At 35.1% G+C, this 17,861-nt stretch overlaps 1 protein-coding gene across 3 annotated transcripts in view; it reads left to right on the forward strand.

Annotated features, from left to right (window-relative positions):
- The window catches only part of SCRN3 (secernin 3), a 28,232-nt gene extending 12,813 nt beyond the window's left edge, over nucleotides 1-15,419 (forward strand). For all 3 annotated transcript variants that reach the window (XM_002920234.4, XM_011226213.3, XM_034654757.1), the window contains exons 6-8: nucleotides 7,147-7,309; nucleotides 8,619-8,799; nucleotides 13,190-15,419. In XM_002920234.4, coding sequence (XP_002920280.1) covers nucleotides 7,147-7,309; nucleotides 8,619-8,799; nucleotides 13,190-13,360 — 515 coding nt within the window. In that variant the 3' untranslated portion in view covers nucleotides 13,361-15,419. The remainder of the gene's footprint in view (nucleotides 1-7,146; nucleotides 7,310-8,618; nucleotides 8,800-13,189) is intronic.
- The last annotated feature ends 2,442 nt before the right edge of the window (nucleotides 15,420-17,861 follow it).

Here is a 17,861-nt window from a genome sequence, read left to right on the forward strand (position 1 = left end):
ACCAAAAATGAACGAACAAATATCCCAATCAAGGAAAAGGATGGAAATAATAAAGATAAGAGCAGAAATCAATAAAATTGAAATTAAAACAGTGAAGAAAATTGATCAAACTAAAACCTGGTTCTTTGAAAAGATCAATAAAATTGATACACCCTAGACAGTTTGACAAAGAAAAAAAGGAAGACAACACAAGTTATATGTCAGGTAAAGAAATATCATTATCGACCCCACCATCATTAGGAGGATAACAGGGAAATACTACAAACTTTGAGGAAATGAACTAATTCCTTGAAAGCCACAAGCCACCAAAACTCACCTAAAAAGGAATAACTCTTGAGAGTTCTACACAGTTTAACTGGTTGTACTCAACCTTTAAAGTCTACTGGTGGGCAGCTCAAATTTCAGCTCAGTTCTTTTATCTTTAGCTGTGCAGCTGGCAGTCTGCCCCACATGCCGATTCACAAAACAGATGGAAATTTGGCCAGGGTTTTTTGGGGTTTTTGTTTTGTTTTTGCACATAATTTGGGGGTTTTTCTCTCTAACTCTGTCTTTTATGGGATTCCTCTTTCACTTTCTAGTATCTGTGGTTGACCTCTAGTTCTTCAGGCCATAAAGCCCAAGGTTTTCTGTTAATACTTGCACAATATTGCATAGCACTGACTGAGGCCTTCCCTTAGGCTAAAGCCAAGACAAAAATAGGAAATTTGTCCTGTCCCATCTTCCAAATGTCCCCCCTCCAGAATTTTCATGCTTTTGTTCACTGTAAAAAACCTTCAGGTGGTCTGTATTTTGTCCCAAGTTTATGTTATTTAAGGGAGGGTGGGTCTGATAGGAGCTTACTTAGCTTAATTGAAAGCAGAACTCCTTCCCATGTCATTTAATATATATTTTATTTATAGAAATATAGTCACATGATTCAAAATCCACAGGCACACAGGATGTATACAATGAAGTTATTTCCTTCTATCCCATCCCTAGATATTAATTTCTTTTTTCACAGGTAATCCCTTATATATTCTTCCAGAGATAATATATGCTTAATGAAACAAAATGTATATGTAATTTTTTCTTTTTTTGGCAGAAATGGTAGTATACCATACACATTTTTCTGCGTATAACTTTTCTTTAGTTAGCAATATATAATGTAGATAATTCTATCTTAATATATTCAGAATTTTCTTATATTTTAACAGATGCATAGTTTTCTATAATTTTGATATCTTGTTTATTTCCATATGGTTGTATTTTAATTATTATATAGTAAAGATTAGTTGTATGAATCATACTTTTGTTTACAAATTTTCCCATTATTTAGGTTGTTTTTAGTTTATCATTATTGCAAATTACGTAATATGCTTATAGCTTATTTATATTCCCACCCATGATTATTTTCCTAGAATATGTTTCTAGAAGTAGGAGGTGGGGTCAAAGCATATATGCATATTTTAAGGCTTTTGAAAAACATTGCCAAAATGACCACCAGAAAAGTTGCATCAATTTAAATTTCCATCAGCAATATTTGATTGCCATTCTAATATATTTATCAATATAGGATATTATTTTGGTCAACCTTGATAAATTTTGTAGCAGAAATGGCATGTTATTATTTTAAAATAGAAATCTCTTACTAGTGAGATTAGACATATTCTTATGTGTCTAATTGTTCTTATATTATGTTTGTTGAAAAATTATAATTTTTAAATTGCCTGTTTATTAATATATCTTTTTCCATTTTTATATTTGGTTACTACCAACTCTTAAAAAAACTTGTAGTGTATCTTTGTCCCTTTGCTTCCAGATAGCTCCGGAAAAGTAACTTCTATTTAGAAGATTATTGGGTGGCAGTTAACTACTAAATGGGTGATTCCATTAATATTTCAAAATATGTAACTAATATATTCTCCTTCACTTGAAGGATAAAATGGTTCTGTAAACCAATCAGAAAGCAACTACTCAGACATAGATCAGTGATTGATATTTGCTTCTTAGGTATTCATTAAGCACATGAGTAATCTGTTAGTTATTTGGTATGACAGAAAAAAATTTGTGACAATGTTTTTAGAATGCCTTAATGTCATTGTTTTCAAAATATTTAGTATTTTATATTTTGCTCTCCAGAAGAGTGTCTTATCATTTGAAAGGTTTTTAACAAGTTTTCTTAATGTTAGTTTGTCCTTTTATAAATTGATTAAACTGTCTTTTTTTTTCACGTGGATGGGTATGTAGAAAATGCTAAAATGTGTTATTCTAAGGATTTTTAGACTTACTATTATTGTAAAAGTAGAGACTTGTAGCACTTGCAGTACAATTACCATTTATTAAAAGCTAGTTGGGGTGGACACTGTGCTAAATGATTGCATTGTCTTCTCTCAGGAACTATGTGAAGTAGGTATTATCTTCACTTCACAAATGAGGAAACTGCGCTTCATTTATCTCCTCTATGAAACCGAAAAAAATGGACTCTCTTATTTGAGCTTATATTTCTCTCAGCATCTCATTCAGTGTCTTGCACTAGTATGTTGTATGTGTTTAATACATATTTTTTGATTAAGTTAAGAAAGTATTAATTGAATTAAATTAAATTGTAACTTACAGATAATTTAACAAAGATCACTGTTGTGTACTTTTTTCTGGCAATAAACTTAGAGGCTCAGGACATAAGTTAGCAAGTATTCCTAAAAAAGTGAAGAATAACAACACATAATTAAGGTGGAGAGGAAAATGTCAAGAAAAGAAAGAAAAAATAGAGGTAATTATAAATAAATTAACCAATGTATCATAATAATAAATTCTGTTATATTTAGGGGCGCCTGGGTAGCGCAGTCGTTAAAGCGTCTGCCTTCGGCTCAGGGCATGATCCTGGCGTTCCAGGATCGAGTCCCACATCGGGCTCCTCCGCTGGGAGCCTGCTTCTTCCTCTCTTACTCCCCCTGCTGTGTTCCCTCTCTCGCTGGCTGTCTCTCTGTCACATAAATAAATAAAATCTTTAAAAAAAAATTAATTCTGTTATATTTAACTACAAAATAGCTTGATTATATATAGATTTAAAATGCATACGTGATTATAGCAAGAGTTGCATCTGACATGAAACTTGTTTTTCTCCTCAAGTAGAAAGTACAGTTCATCCAGCTTTCTGTGCTTTGCCAAAAGAATAAATGTCTTTCCAATACTTTCATAGAAAATTGTCTAGTAGTACATTATAGTTAATTTTTCCTATGACTTTTCTAGATGGAAGAGCCTACCTTTCTTCTTTCCAGCTACCTGATAGCTATTAACTGTGCTGCATGTATATCCAAATTGTATCTATATTCACTCATGTATTTTAAATAACTAGTTTAAATTGTAGTGAAATTGCACCCTGTGTTTTGCATTCATTTTACTGAACCCTGCTACTGCAGTCTCAGTACTTATTCAATGCTTGCTAGTGGATTACTTACAGCTATCCTACTCAAGTGATCATGTAAATCCTCCCTTCATTTTGAGAATTGTAGGTTTTGAATACAGAAAACATTTTCATAATACCTGTATTATCGCAGTGTTATGGTTCTGACACTGTTTTCATTAAAACTTGCCATTTATAGGAATTTAGATTTGAATCATTTTAAAATCTCACTAGGTGCAGAAGCTATGTGTCTGATAGATAGGTGTGGATGGTAGGCTTTTGCTTTATTGTTTAGTTTTAATGTTAAGGGCTGTTTCCAAATACACCCTCTTTTTTTCTTCCTGCATTTGCTCAAAATTAACAGAAAGATTTGTTCTTATAACAAGTTATCTATAAATTATTTTTCTTGAATTTGAAGTCATAGCTATCCTAAGGAGAAATGGAAAATTTGCCATTAACGTGAAACAGTCGGTAATGTATATGATTGACTGAAGGTGTAACATTAAATTATTTTATATGGAAGTCAATTTTATTTTAATTTAAAATGTCACAGAATCACATTTTGAGCACAGACTTGCTGTAAGGTTTTCCTTTTAATTATTCCCATGTATCATGGGAATGGGGCGAGGATTCTTGCTTCTCATGCTTTCTTTGTCTTTGTGAGTTATTTCATTTTTTATTTCTTTACTGTCATTGTAGTAGGGTATTAGGAGAGAGGAAACAAATACCTGTGGTCAACCAACTGTGTTAAATGAAAGTTATTTGTTTCTTTGGAACTAATTTTATTTTATTTTATTTTTTTTTAAAGATTTTATTTATTTATTTGACAGAGATAGAGACAGCCAGCGAGAGAGGGAACACAAGCAGGGGGAGTGGGAGAGGAAGAAGCAGGCTCATAGAGGAGGAGCCTGATGTGGGGCTCGATCCCATACCGATGGGATCACGCCCTGAGCTGAAGGCAGACGCTTAACCGCTGTGCCACCCAGGCGCCCCTGGAACTAATTTTAATGCAGTAGTTAAACATTTCCAATATAAAGTATCTGAAAATATCTAATGGCAGGAACTATATGTTTTATGTATTTTTTTAACTGTACTTTTTACAGTATGGGTCTATCATGTTCGTTACTATTATTGAAAAATTGATACTACTAGAGGGTAAAAAGGGACTGATGGGCGGCTCAATAGTGGAGCGGTTAAAAGCACTAACATGGACTTCTGCTTCTGGTTATCAAGGAGTAACTACTATTAGAATAACCTCCCCCCAAGAATAACTATAAAAGCTGGAGAAATAAAAGCCACTGTTTGAAGGTATAGGTGAACACCCAAACAGTTAGGACATGAGGGCCTAGATCCAAGAGATTGAGAAAAGATTAGCTACGCTTTGAGAAGTGCCTGACCTTCTACGTCACAATTTCTCCTTAAAACAGTTTTTGACTTTTAAGCAGCACAAATGTAGGATGAGACATTGAGAAATCAAGACAGAAGTAGTTGCTAAGAGCCTAAAAAACTAAGTAGAGATTTGGGAATCTCACAAGGCCTTAGGAACAAAACTTAGATCTTATAGCGAACCAGGAAGAGGCCTGGGAAACACCCCAGGCTTTCAGTTGAGACCCCAGAAAAGCTACAATAGGGAATATACCAGTCTCAACTGGATCAATAGGTAATCTACTTATATTCTGTCTGTTTGCCAGAAGAAAATTAAATCTTCTGTTGGGGAAAACATCATGAAGAGCTTCTACAGACTTTCATCCATAGTGTCCAACATTCAATAAAAAATTATCAGACATGCCAAGTAATAAGACTAAATGGCTGAAAACCAAGAGAAAGGAGACAGTAGAAAGTGGTGCACTGGTATTCACAAACTAGCCTCATCAGACAGAGACTTAAATTAGTAGGTTTTGGGCGCTTGGGTGGCTCAGTCAGTTAAGCATCTGCCTTCAACTCAGGCCATGGTCTCAAGGTCCTTGGATCAAGTCCTGAGTCAGGCTGCCTGCTCAGCGGGGAGTCTGCTTCTCCCTTTCCCTCTGCCCCTCCACTTGTGCTCTCACTTTCTCAAATAAATAATTTTTAAAAATTATGATTTTGTTGCAGTAAAATTATATTCTCTTACTTTGGAAAAATTACACTTGATTTATTCTTCTAAGAATTAGTATATTAAAATTCTAACCTAAATTTTGTTAACTATAAGCTTATATAAATTTATTTTTGTAATATTATTTCATTTTAAAGACCTGATCAATCCTTTTCCTCCACTATTTACCATGAAATTTTTATTCTTTTTTAAAATGTGCTACTTTATATGGCTATTTTCTAGTATTATTTTCTTTTGATAATGAGAATTTCTTGTATTTATTCAGAGGAAGGCTTTTAAATCTATTCTGAAACTCTTCAGGAAAGATCCTTTTTTGAATTGTTAACAGTGGTCACCCCAACTGAAATTGGACCAGGGGACTTTCACTTCTTTACATTCACAGAGCTACATATCTATGTCAAAGTGAATCAGTATCTATCTATCCGTCTGTTTCTCTGTCTCTCCATTTCCTAGGACAGTGTGGCATTTAGTAGATGCTCAATAATGAATGAATGAGAACTAAACAGAGAAAAATCCATTCTTGTCTTTAGAGAATTTATAATCTAATGCAGAGATAGGACCAAAATATCAAAAGATCAAGAATGCTTATAGGAAAGAAAAGCTTATTTCAATTAAGCTTAATGGTAAGTTTTAATTTGAAGGAGTTTTAATTTTGATTTGATTCAGGGGGAATTGAGAGTCAAATTTTTGGGAAGAGAATTATGACATGTTAGAAGAAGGTATTTGGGCTACTTGTGGAGGACTGCAGCGTGTAGGAGTAAGATTATTCATCTTGTCATGAGGTAGTTATTTCCTGAACCACATCTTTGACTATGGATATGTATAGCAAGGAGCAGAGCTGTCTGAAGGCATGATAGGCTTTTTAAGTTTTTTGGTGGAAATGCCTTGCAAATACATTCTGAATTCTGAGGCTCTCTGTAACCATGGCCATGTTGTGTTTACTAAAGAGATAAAATAGATTTTTTTTCTATTTTTCTAAAATAAAAAACTCCTTAAAATATCAAACTTCACATATGAAAAGAGAAAACAAAATATAATGCCATCTATTTTCATCACACACAATGGACTTTTAAGTTTTTTAAGTAGTCCAGCAGAATTATGTTCATTAAAATTCCATTAACCAATAATGTGTTTGGTCTCCTTCATTCCCACTCTGGTTACAATTCACACTTTCAGATAAGGGTATTAATATCAGGTACAGAAATTATTACAGGAAAAGGAATATGTTATTTTATAAAGAACATCTTGTATAATATTGGAAACCAAGCACAATGTTCTTTTAATATTTGGTTCCCAGAATGGATAGACTCAGATAGTAGTTACTGATATTGTCAGTTCATTGCTAACTAAATACACCTTAAAAAGTATTGTTAAGGGCAACAAGACTGAGTGTATTTTGCATTTTTTTTCTTTCTTAGTAAGTTACAATTTTACCTGATACAATGGTTTTGAGACTTTGTATTTTATATTTTCTAAAAAATCTTCCTTATAACAGTAGAATGAGACTAATCTAATAGTTATGATACAAGGTTTTTTTGTAGTCAATCTCTAATTTATACCTAGACCATTATCTCATTTTATATATTATCAATAGAGAAAGCAGTTCATTTTTACAGTATGTCAATCTACAAATTCATATGTATTTGATGATTTTTAAAAATGATTTCCCTAGGAAATATAACTTTTGAAACAATGATGGAAATTCTCCGAGATAAACCAAGTGGCATTAATATGGAGGGAGAATTCCTGACCACTGCAAGCATGGTTTCTATTTTACCTCAAGACTCCAGCATTCCTTGCATTCACTTCTTCACAGGGACTCCTGATCCTGAGAGGTAAAGTCATAAAATATTTTAAATCAGCAAGTGGTCAGAGAGTAGGGTAGTCATTAGTCTGTTGGTGATTTTGCCAGGCTAAATTTTTCTTTCTTTCTTTCTTTCTTTTTTTTTTTNGAGGTAAAGTCATAAAATATTTTAAATCAGCAAGTGGTCAGAGAGTAGGGTAGTCATTAGTCTGTTGGTGATTTTGCCAGGCTAAATTTTTCTTTCTTTCTTTCTTTCTTTTTTTTTAAAGATTTTATTTATTTATTTGACAGAGAGAGAGACAGCCAGCGAGAGAGGGAACACAAGCAGGGGGAGTGGGAGAGGAAGAAGCAGGCTCCCAGCAGAGCAGAGAGCCTGATGCAGGGCTCGATCCCAGGACCCTGGGATCAGGCCCTGAGCCAAAGGCAGACGCTTAACAACTGCGCCACCCAGGTGCCCCAGGCTAAATTTTTCTTAAATATGATATTAATTTTTGGATGCATTTTTCTGTTCAGGTTGTAGTATGCCATTTTCATATATATATAACTGCCATAACTATTCTTATTTTTATAGGACAAAATGTTAATAGTGTCTTGTATGCAGTTATCCCTACACTCTTGCCCCAAATATATTTAAAATTGTCAAGAAGAGAAAAGTAGATGGTTTTCTTTTGCAGATTCAGTATTACAATATTAGATGTTTAATAACAGTAAAAAGATTAAATGATGTAGTCGTGTCTGATTTAGATGGTTACTTATCTATTCATATCTAGAAAATATATGCATATAAAATTTAAACTGTCAGTAGTTGAAGCTATATCTAAAGCAGGATTTGTATAGACTATCTTTAGTCATTAGTGTCTGTCATAGAACTTAATATACATTACATCTAGAAGTGATCTTATATTCCCTATCTCCTACTGTTACGGTCTTTCATGTTATTAAAGATATTTTCAAGAAGATGGAGTGAGACTCATGAATACCTTATTAATACTGCTGCTGATTTTCATTCCAAATCCTAAACCTCAATCTATAACACTGAGGATTGATCTTACCCTTCGGCTGTGGAGTTTGCAGTAGAAAATGATGAACTGTAATTACACTTGGCACTGTTTCTGTGCCAGGCCCTTTGTTAGGTTCATGGAGGGCTAAATAAAGTGTGCTCCAGCCCCAAAGGAGAGCTCAGTGTACCAGGAAAGACAGACATGGGTATAAGTAGTATGACAGGAACAATTAGTATGTAGCAAATTAATAGAAGCTAGAGGGAATCTTAAAAGATTTAGAATAATGCTGAATATTTTTATATCCCCACAAGCCAATTTAATGAAGACTTTTTCTTCTAGATCCGTTTTTAAGCCTTTCATATTTGTACCAAATATTTCACAACTATTGGATACCAGTTCACCAACATTTGAACTTGAAGATCCAGTTAAAAAGAAGCCACGTTTTCAGTTTAAGCCTGACAGAAGACACCCGCTCTACCAAAAACATCAACAGGCATTGGAAGTAATAGATAAAAAGGAGGTATGATTAAATTATATTCTGTTTTACCATTAAGAATAGTTTCAGGGGTGCCTGGGTGGCTCAGTCGTTAAGTGTCTGCCTTCGGCCCAGGGCGTGATCCCAGGGTCCTGTGATTGAGCCCTGCATCGGGCTCCCTGCTCCGCTGAGAGCCTGCTTCTTCCTCTCCCACTCCCCCTGCTTGTGTTTGCTCTCTCGCTAGCTGTCTCTCTCTCTGTCAAATAAATAAATAAAATCTTTAAAAAAAAAAAAAGAATAGTTTCAAGTATGGTTCAATCCACATTTTGAACTTCGGAATTTCAGCTTTTTTTCCTTCCTTCATCTAAAAACAGGTTTAAAAACAGTTTAGATGCTTAGATTATAGTAGAGCTGTAACCGAAGGTTAAAAATAATGGTTAAGAATGCATTGTGAGGGTGCCTGGATGGCACAGTCAGTTAGGCATCTGCCTTTGGCTCAGGTCATGATCCCAGGGTCCTGGAATCGAGTCCTGTATCAGGCTGTCTGCTCAGCGGGGAACCTGCTTCTCCCTCTCCTCATCTCCTCCTATCTGCCCTGCTCATGGGGCTCTTTCTCTTTAAATAAATAAATAAATAAATAAAATCTTTAAAAAAAACAAAAAGGAATGCACTGTGAATCTCTTAGGGAAATTGAGTCTATTAAATATAGTAACGGTACCTAACGTTTACTGAGCACTTACTATTCACCAGCACCATGGTACCATTACACCGAATATTTTATTTAATCTTCACACTCTTTATGAGTAGCTCCTATTATTATTTCCGTTTTTATGAGTAGCTACTATTATTATGTCCATTCTACTGATAAGGAATCTGAGACTTAGGGAATTTAAGCAGCTTGCTTCATTTATATCTCACACCAAAAATGACGAAGCTAGGGCAGTTAACATAGTCTCTTACATAATGTTCTTAATCATACAGCCTTAGATTAATGGAAAGTACTTAACACCCCTTAGACTTAGAATAATAATAATGATTTGGAGTTTTAAAAAAATGATAAATGCTTGTTATTTTTAAATGTAAGCATTATAGAAGATTAACATATCATCCAAAATCTCATCTCAAGAAGTAAGTAGATATATTTTTGGGGGGACAGATAGATACATACATAGATTGACAGTTTTATAATATCTATACTTCTTCAGCCCTCTTGCCCTCTTCCCTCTCTGCCCCAGAGATAAAAAATAGACTAGAAGGAAATGGAAGGGCTACCTAAAGGTGTTTTATAGAACCTCACCTCATTTCCCTCAACGAAGGAAAAAATTGGCCATCTTACACCTTTTCTCACCTGTTTATACCAGCTCCTGATTTCTATTGCCTGTAATTCCTTTTACTTCATCAAGGTATCAACATTTACATTCTTTCTACATAAAATGAATTAAATTAATTGTCCTCCAAGTAATTATTTATTTACGTTTGTCTGTAGTATGTTTGCACGGTTGCCATTCCCCTGCCTGCTTTGCTTACGCTTAAAGCAGAGAGTTCTCTCTAGACCTATTTGCTGTGAATTATTGACACTATTCTTGCTTTATTTTGGGCTACTTTGTTTTCACTTAAAACTTAAGAGTGTAAGGGCACCTGGGTGGCACAGTCAGTTCAGTGTCTGACTCTTGGTTTCAGCTCAGGTCGTGATCTCTGGGTCATCATATTGAGCCTGACATGGAGCCCAGCATCGTACAGAGTCTGCTTAAGACTCTCTCTTCCTCTCCTTCTGCCTGTCCCCTCCTTCCAATAAATCTTAAGAAAACACACACACACACACACAACTTAGAGCGTAAACACTTTTTGTAGCCTGATGGCATGGAGTGAGAGGCGAGCAATTTGTTCTAGGAGCCCATTAAATGTGATGAGAGCGCAATCCACTGGCCATGGTGTCAGACACTGCATGGGCTTGGCTTACCCTCCAGGCTCAGCACAGCCCTGTGAAGAACGATGAGCCCTTTGGTTCTTCTTGCCTTTGCTCAAGTTCCTCAGTGATATGTTTCAAGACTGTCTTCTCTGGGGTATTTTCCCTCATTCCTCCCTGAGGAGCCCGCACCCTGCACTAATTCCTTGCTATAATTCTCAAGAATTGTCAGCTTCCTTTTCCCTCAATACTGCTTCTGGAAGGTTGGTTTTGTAGACTTATTATTAAATATTTGTTTAATTAAATTGCTGATTGACATCTAATAATACTGAAATTAAAATTTTAAAGCTGTTGTTACTATTTTAGGCTTTATTTAATGGGCATTAAATGTTGATTGACAACAGAAAGTAGTGGAAAGACAATAGAATTTGAGGGAAGAAATGTCAAAGGCTCTAGTCTACTTTTTTAAAAATTTAAGTGTAGTTGACACACAGTGTTAACATTAGTTTCAGGGGTACAATATAGTGATTGGACAACCCTATACATTATATTTTGCTCACCCCAAGTGTAGCTGCCATCTGTCACCATATGGTATTACAGTACCATTAACTGTAAGGATATGTGCCTTTTATCCCCCTGACTTATTCATTTCGTAACTGGACATCTGTATCTCCCTCTTCTCTTCACTCATTTTGTTCACCCCTCACCCCTCTCTCCTCTGACAACCATTCAGTCTGTTTGCTCTGTATTTATGGGGTTTTTTTTGCTTTTTGTTTGTTTATTCGTTTGTTTTATTTTTTAGATTCCACATCTAAGTGAAATCATATGGTATTTGTCTTTTTCTGGCTCTAATCTACTTTCATGTCTTGGAGCGAGTCAATGCTACTGACTTTTAATTTACATTTTTCTAAAGATCTTATTTATTTGAGAGAGAGAGAGTGAGAGAGCACGTGCACAGCATGAGCAGTGGGGCAGGGCAGAGAGAGAGGGAGAAGCAGGCTCCCTGCTGAGCAGGGAGCCCAACTCCAGGCTCAATCCCAGGACCCTGAGATCATGACCTGAGCTGAAGGCAGCTGCTTAACAGGCTGAGCCACCCAGGCACCCCTTAATTTACATTTCTTGATTATTAATGAGGTTAAAAATCTCAGAAGTTTCTTGGCCATTAGTATTTCCTCTTAAATGACTTGCCTCTTCTTTTCCTTAGTCTGTTTTTCAGTTGTTTCTTGGTTGTTTTTGTCTTTTGCCTCAAAGAGGCAAAAATATGTGAATTTTGAGTCTTTGTTATATTGCAAAATTTCCATCTCAGTTTATTGTTAAACTTTTTTTTTTAAGATTATATTTTTATTTATTTGTCAGAGAGAGAAAGAGCACAAGCAGAGGGAGAAGCAGGCAGAGGGAGAAGCAGGCTCCCCGCTGAGCAAGGAGCCCGGTATGGGACTCAATCCCAGCACCCTGGGATCATGACTTGAGCCAAAGGCAAACGCTTAGTCCGCTGAGCCACCCAGGCATTCCTATTATTAAACTTTTTTGTCAGATAAAAAAGTTTTAAGTTTAGTCAATTACATTTGTTACTCTTTTCCTTTAAGTCATCTTGATTTTATGCTTCAAAAGGCCAGCCTCACCTCAAAATAAATATAACTTCAGTGTTTTCTTCCAGTATATATGTGTGTGTTTGAAAAAAATATTTAGTTCTTTAATTTGTCTGAAATTTATTTTTGTGTATGTTATGAAGTAGGGATTCTAACTTTGTTTTCTAAGAGCTAATTATTCCTATACCATTTATAGACAAAATACATTTTTCCCACTGATATGTAATGTAGCATTTCTTCAGAAAAAGTTGATACAATTTGATTTTAAAATGCACATTAAGGTTAAGAATCTTTGTTTTGTGGAGTTCTGCTCTGTAATTTTTAAAAATTATGCTCATTTTCTAATAACTTTCTTATATACTTTTTCTCTCAGTACCTACCCTATAACTGGTTATGGTAACCATCAGTAACTTAAAAATTGCTTCATTCTGTAAAAGTCATGACCGTTTCCCCCCCTTCTTGAAACAGAGAGCTATCATAGGGAGGAATCATAAAGAAAATGTCTTTTCTTTAGTTGTCCTTTCCCTTGAATACTGCTGTTCTTTTTCCTTTGTTTAATCTGATACTGATTTTAAATATAGAAGATCCAACTTCATAAAAATATCCTAGCATCAATTTTCAGCAACCTTCCCCATACACAATATCATAATTTCAATGGTCCTGTTATTTGTCTTTTAGGTTTCTTGCTTATAGACTAATCCTATACAATTATTCTTTTCTATTAAAAATACCTAATACATTGGGTTAATCTGTTAATCCAATCTAGAACAATGATTTTTCCTAAAGAATTTAATTCCTTCTAAATCTAAAGAATAAGAGTAGGGAAACCAACCTAGAAGTAGAAACCAGAATGAACAAATCTTGTTTGTAGAGGTTAGTTGGAATTTGGCTAGACTTGTACGTGTGTGTGTTTATTTATTTTTATTTTTTAATTGTTCAGGAAAAAGCCAAAACCTTGTTGGACAATATGAGAAAACTGGAGAAAGAACTATTCAAAGAGATGGAATCAATTCTTCAAAACAAGCATCTTGATGTGGATAAAATTGTTAATCTCTTTCCTCAGTGTGCAAAAGATGAAATTAGAATTTATAAGTCAAACATTAGTTCCTAGTGGTCAGATAAATTGTCAGCAGTCTTCTTCAAAGTCAGAATCTATCACCTTGGTAAATGATATAACTTAGTTTGAGCAGATCTCATTATTCTTTAATAGCATTTATGTTAAGGACCTATTAGAACTACCTATAGCCTTGCTGAAATATTGAGAAAGAAAATAACATTGGAATTAGGCACATATTTCATGGGATAGCCAGGAGGTATTTCAGGTATTTACTTGTGTGTTTGTTTGTTTTAGCCCTAATACCTTTAAAAAATTATAATAATTAAATATTCAATTCTGTATAAAGCATAAAAAGTTAAAATAATGCATAGATTTATGTTTATTATAATTATGTATTGTCCTCAAATAATTTTCTCATTGGCAGCAAGGAAGAAAATTTTTCTTTAGTAATGGAAAATATTGTTTCTCAAGTAATGAATTTTTTCTCATTAGGGAAACAAAATATTCTAGATTTACACATTGTCTTGTAGTGTATTAATTCTACAAGTACACTTTTATTAAACTCAAACATGCTTTTTTCAAGACTTGGCTGACGGTGAGCTTTTAGCTCTATCAAGCAGTTTTTCAGCTATGCACCTTTAAAGGCTTTTAACATTTTTAGAAGAGCTTGTCTGGGGATTAGGAAATGGGATAAGGCAACCAAGACCTTAGGAGATACTGTTTCTGTGTCTCAAACCTTTCTCAAATTTTATTTCTGTTCACTCAGTGAAAACAGCAACAGGAGTGAGGTAGTGGCAATGAAATAGGATTGTTAGTGTATTATGAACATTAAGAACATTATAGTGTATAGTGTATTATGAACATTATAAATGAGTAATGTCTACCCAAAGTTTATAAAACTTTGTTAAAGTGACATAGAGATTACCAAGTAAGACTCAAAGTTGCAAATGTAAACAAAAGAAAAATCCAACTCAAAATAACACTATTTATTGGTTTCTAGGAATATCTATTTTAGGTATTTGATTATATTATCATATTTATTTGTTGCCATCATTGTAATTAGGATTATTACTAAAGTAGTGGATCATTATATTTAAAGAGTGCCCAGGAAAATTTTTTTTAAAGTTCTCTCATAACAACCATAATCTGCCTGATTTTGCTCTTGGCTAATACAGGGATGCCATTACAAAAGAGAAGAATTTTAGATTTAGAGCAAAACTGAGCAGAAAGTACAGAGTTCCCACATACCTCCTGTCCCACCTCCAACTTCCCCCTCTATCAGCATCCCACACTAGAATGGTACATTTGCTATAACTGAATAACCTATATTGACATACCATTATCCCCCAAATCCATACTTTACATTAGGGTACATACGGGTTTGGACAAAGGTATAATGATGTATTAATGATCATAGTATCATACAGAGTAGATTCACTCCTCTGTCATCTGTGCTCCACCTGTTCATCTCTCCCTCCCCCTAATCCCTGACAACTACTTATCTTTTTTACTGTCTCCATAGTTTCGCGTTTTCTAGAATATCATATAGTTGGAATCATACAGCATATAGCCTTTTCAGATTTGCTCTTTAACTTAGTTGCATTTAAGTTTCCTCCATGTCTTTTCATGGCTTGAGAGCTCATTTCTATTTCGTGCTGAATAATATTACATTGTCTGGATATCTTGGTTGCTGATAATCTACTACTGAAGAACATCTTAGCTGCTTCCATATTTTACCAATTACGAATAAAGCTGCTATAAACATATGGGTGCCGGTTTTTGTGTAGACCTAAGGTTTCAGGTTTTTTGGGTAAATACCCAGCAACATGAATGCTGGATGGTATGGTAAGAGTATGTTTAGCTTTGTAAGAAACTGCCGCACTGTCTTCCGGAGTGACTATGATTTTGCATTCCACCAGCAATGAATGAGAGTTTCTGTTGCTGCACATCCTTGTCATTAGGCATTGTCGGTGTTCTGGATTTGGGCCATCTCAAGGTGTGTAGTAGTATCTCATTATTTTAATTTGCTGATGACATGATGCAGAGCATCTTTTTTTTTAAGATTTTATTTACTTATTAGAGAGAGAGCAAGAGTGGGGGGAGGGGCAAAGGGAGAGGGAGAAGCAGACTCCCCGCTGAGTGGGCAGCCTGACACGGGTCTCAATCCCAGGACCCTGGGATCATGACCTGAGCCGAAGGCAGATGCCTAACCCACTGAGCCACCCAGGTGCCCCGATGCAGCGCATCTTTTAATATGCTTATTTGCCACCTGTCTATTTTCTTCGGTGACATATCTGTTCAGATCTTTTGCTCATTTTAAAAATCAGGTTGTTCATTTTCTTACTGTTGAGTCTAAAACTCTTAATCATTGAAAAAAGTCCCAATCCTTAACAACTATCAACAAGATCCTGTTGATCTCCCCATCTGTATCTTATTACAGTTTTGCCAATTTTTTTCCTTTTTTTTCATAATCCCCTTCATGAATTTCACCCATCCGCCATCCACCTCCCTTCCGGCAACCACCAGTTCTCTGTATTTAAGAGTTTGTTTCTTCTTTTTGGTGTTCATTTGTTTTGTTTCTTAAATTCTACCTGAGTGAAATAATATGGTATTTATCTTTCTCTTACTGGCTTATTTCACTTAGCAATATACCCTCTGGGTCCATCCATGTTGGTGCAAATGGCAAGATTTCACTTTTTCTTACGGCTGAATAATATTCCATTGTGTGTGTGTGTGTGTGTGTGTGTGTGTGTGTGTATACCACAATTTCTTTACGCATCCATCTATGGTTGGACACTTTGGTTGCTTCCACATTTTGGCTATTGTAAATAATGCTGCAATAAACAGAGGGGTGCATATACCTTTTTGAAGTAGTGTTTTTGTTTTCTTTGGGTAAATACCCAGTTGTTGAATTGCTGGATCATATGGTAATTCTATTTTTAACTTTCGAAGGCACCTCCATACTGTTTTCCACAGGACCTGCATCAATTTGCATTCCCCTTTTTAAAAAGCTCTTCCTATGCTGCTTTTTCAAATCCTCGAGTGTGCCCAGTTCTTTCACAATGGCTGTCCCCCCGGCTTGCACCATTCATTTCATATGCTCTTCTTTATGTCAGTAGTTCCTTTCATCCTTTAGAATTTTGCTGGAACATGAGTTCCTCAGGAAAGTCTTCCCCATACCACAGGGTCAAGTCTGTTGTTACACACTCTCAGAACCTGATGTGATCCTGATCGCAAGTGTAATTATATGTCTAACATCTGTCTTTCACAGTAAAATAGAAGTTTTGTGAGGTTAGGAACTGTCTTTGTTCCCACCATTGTGTGCTCAGTATTCAACATTGTGTTGGCACAAACTAGATGCTCAACAAGTATTTGTTAAGCGAGCATTCAAGTGTGATGGAAGTAACTTACACAGTCCGCTGTAATGTTGAGCAAATTATCTAGACAATGTATCTGTATTACCTGGTAACCTTTGTGAAGTCACAGGTCAACTCGTTGCCTTTTTTCATATTCAAAATGGGAATAACAACTCCCTAAATACAAAGATTATTATAAGGATATGTAAATTAATTAAGAAACAGTTTGGGAGACTTTCACTCTGTAAATCTGATATGGTATTTGGGTTTTGGTAATTGTGTGGGTAATTAATGCCTTGCGGTATATCTTAGAAAATTTAAGGTTTTCTTAAATCTCATGTATTTCTTAAGTAAAAAATATACTAGCTGAAATTAAGCTTTTGGTTTTTTTCTTTTTAGTTAACCCTTAAATGATGTGGTTTATTATTTACCATGATGTAATAAACCTAGGGAATACTTTAATAAATTGAGTACGTTAGAGAAAGCTACTTTGTTTGATCTTTGGTGAAAACATCAATTTACATATTAATCTTCAACCAAAAAATTCTTATTTTTATTTTAATTCCAGTATAATTAACATACAGTTTTATATTAGTTTCAGGTGTACAATACAGGAATTTAACAATTCCATTACTCAGTGCTTATCAAGATAAGTGTACTCTTAATCCCCTTCACCTGTTTCACCCATCACTCCCTCCATCCACTCCAATCTGTTTGTTTCTATAGTTAACAGTTTCTTTCGGTTTCTTTTTTTTCCCCTTTGTTTTGTTTCTTAAATTTCACATATGGGAAGGGGCGCCTGGGTGGCTTAGTCGTTAGGCCTCTGCCTTCAGCTCAGGGTGTGATCCCAGCGTTCTGGGATCGAGCCCTGCATCAGGCTCCTCTGCTGGAAGCCTGCTTCTTCCTCTCCCACTCCCCCTGCTTGTGCTCCCTCTCTCGCTGCCTGTCTCTCTCTCTCTCTCTCTGTCAAATAAATAAAATAAAATCTTAAAAAAAAATTTTACATATGGGTAAAATCATATGGTATTTGACTTTCTCTGACTGACTTCGTTTAGTGTTATATTCTCCAGAACCATCCATGTCGTTGCAAATTGCAAGATTTCATTCATTCTTATGGCTGAATAATAATCCATTGTATATACCACATCTTCTTTATCCATTCATCTATTGATGGACACTTGGTTAGATATTGCAAATAA

The sequence above is a fragment of the Ailuropoda melanoleuca genome, chromosome 2 (assembly GCF_002007445.2).
Source record: "Ailuropoda melanoleuca isolate Jingjing chromosome 2, ASM200744v2, whole genome shotgun sequence".
Taxonomy (NCBI): Eukaryota; Metazoa; Chordata; class Mammalia; order Carnivora; family Ursidae; genus Ailuropoda; species Ailuropoda melanoleuca.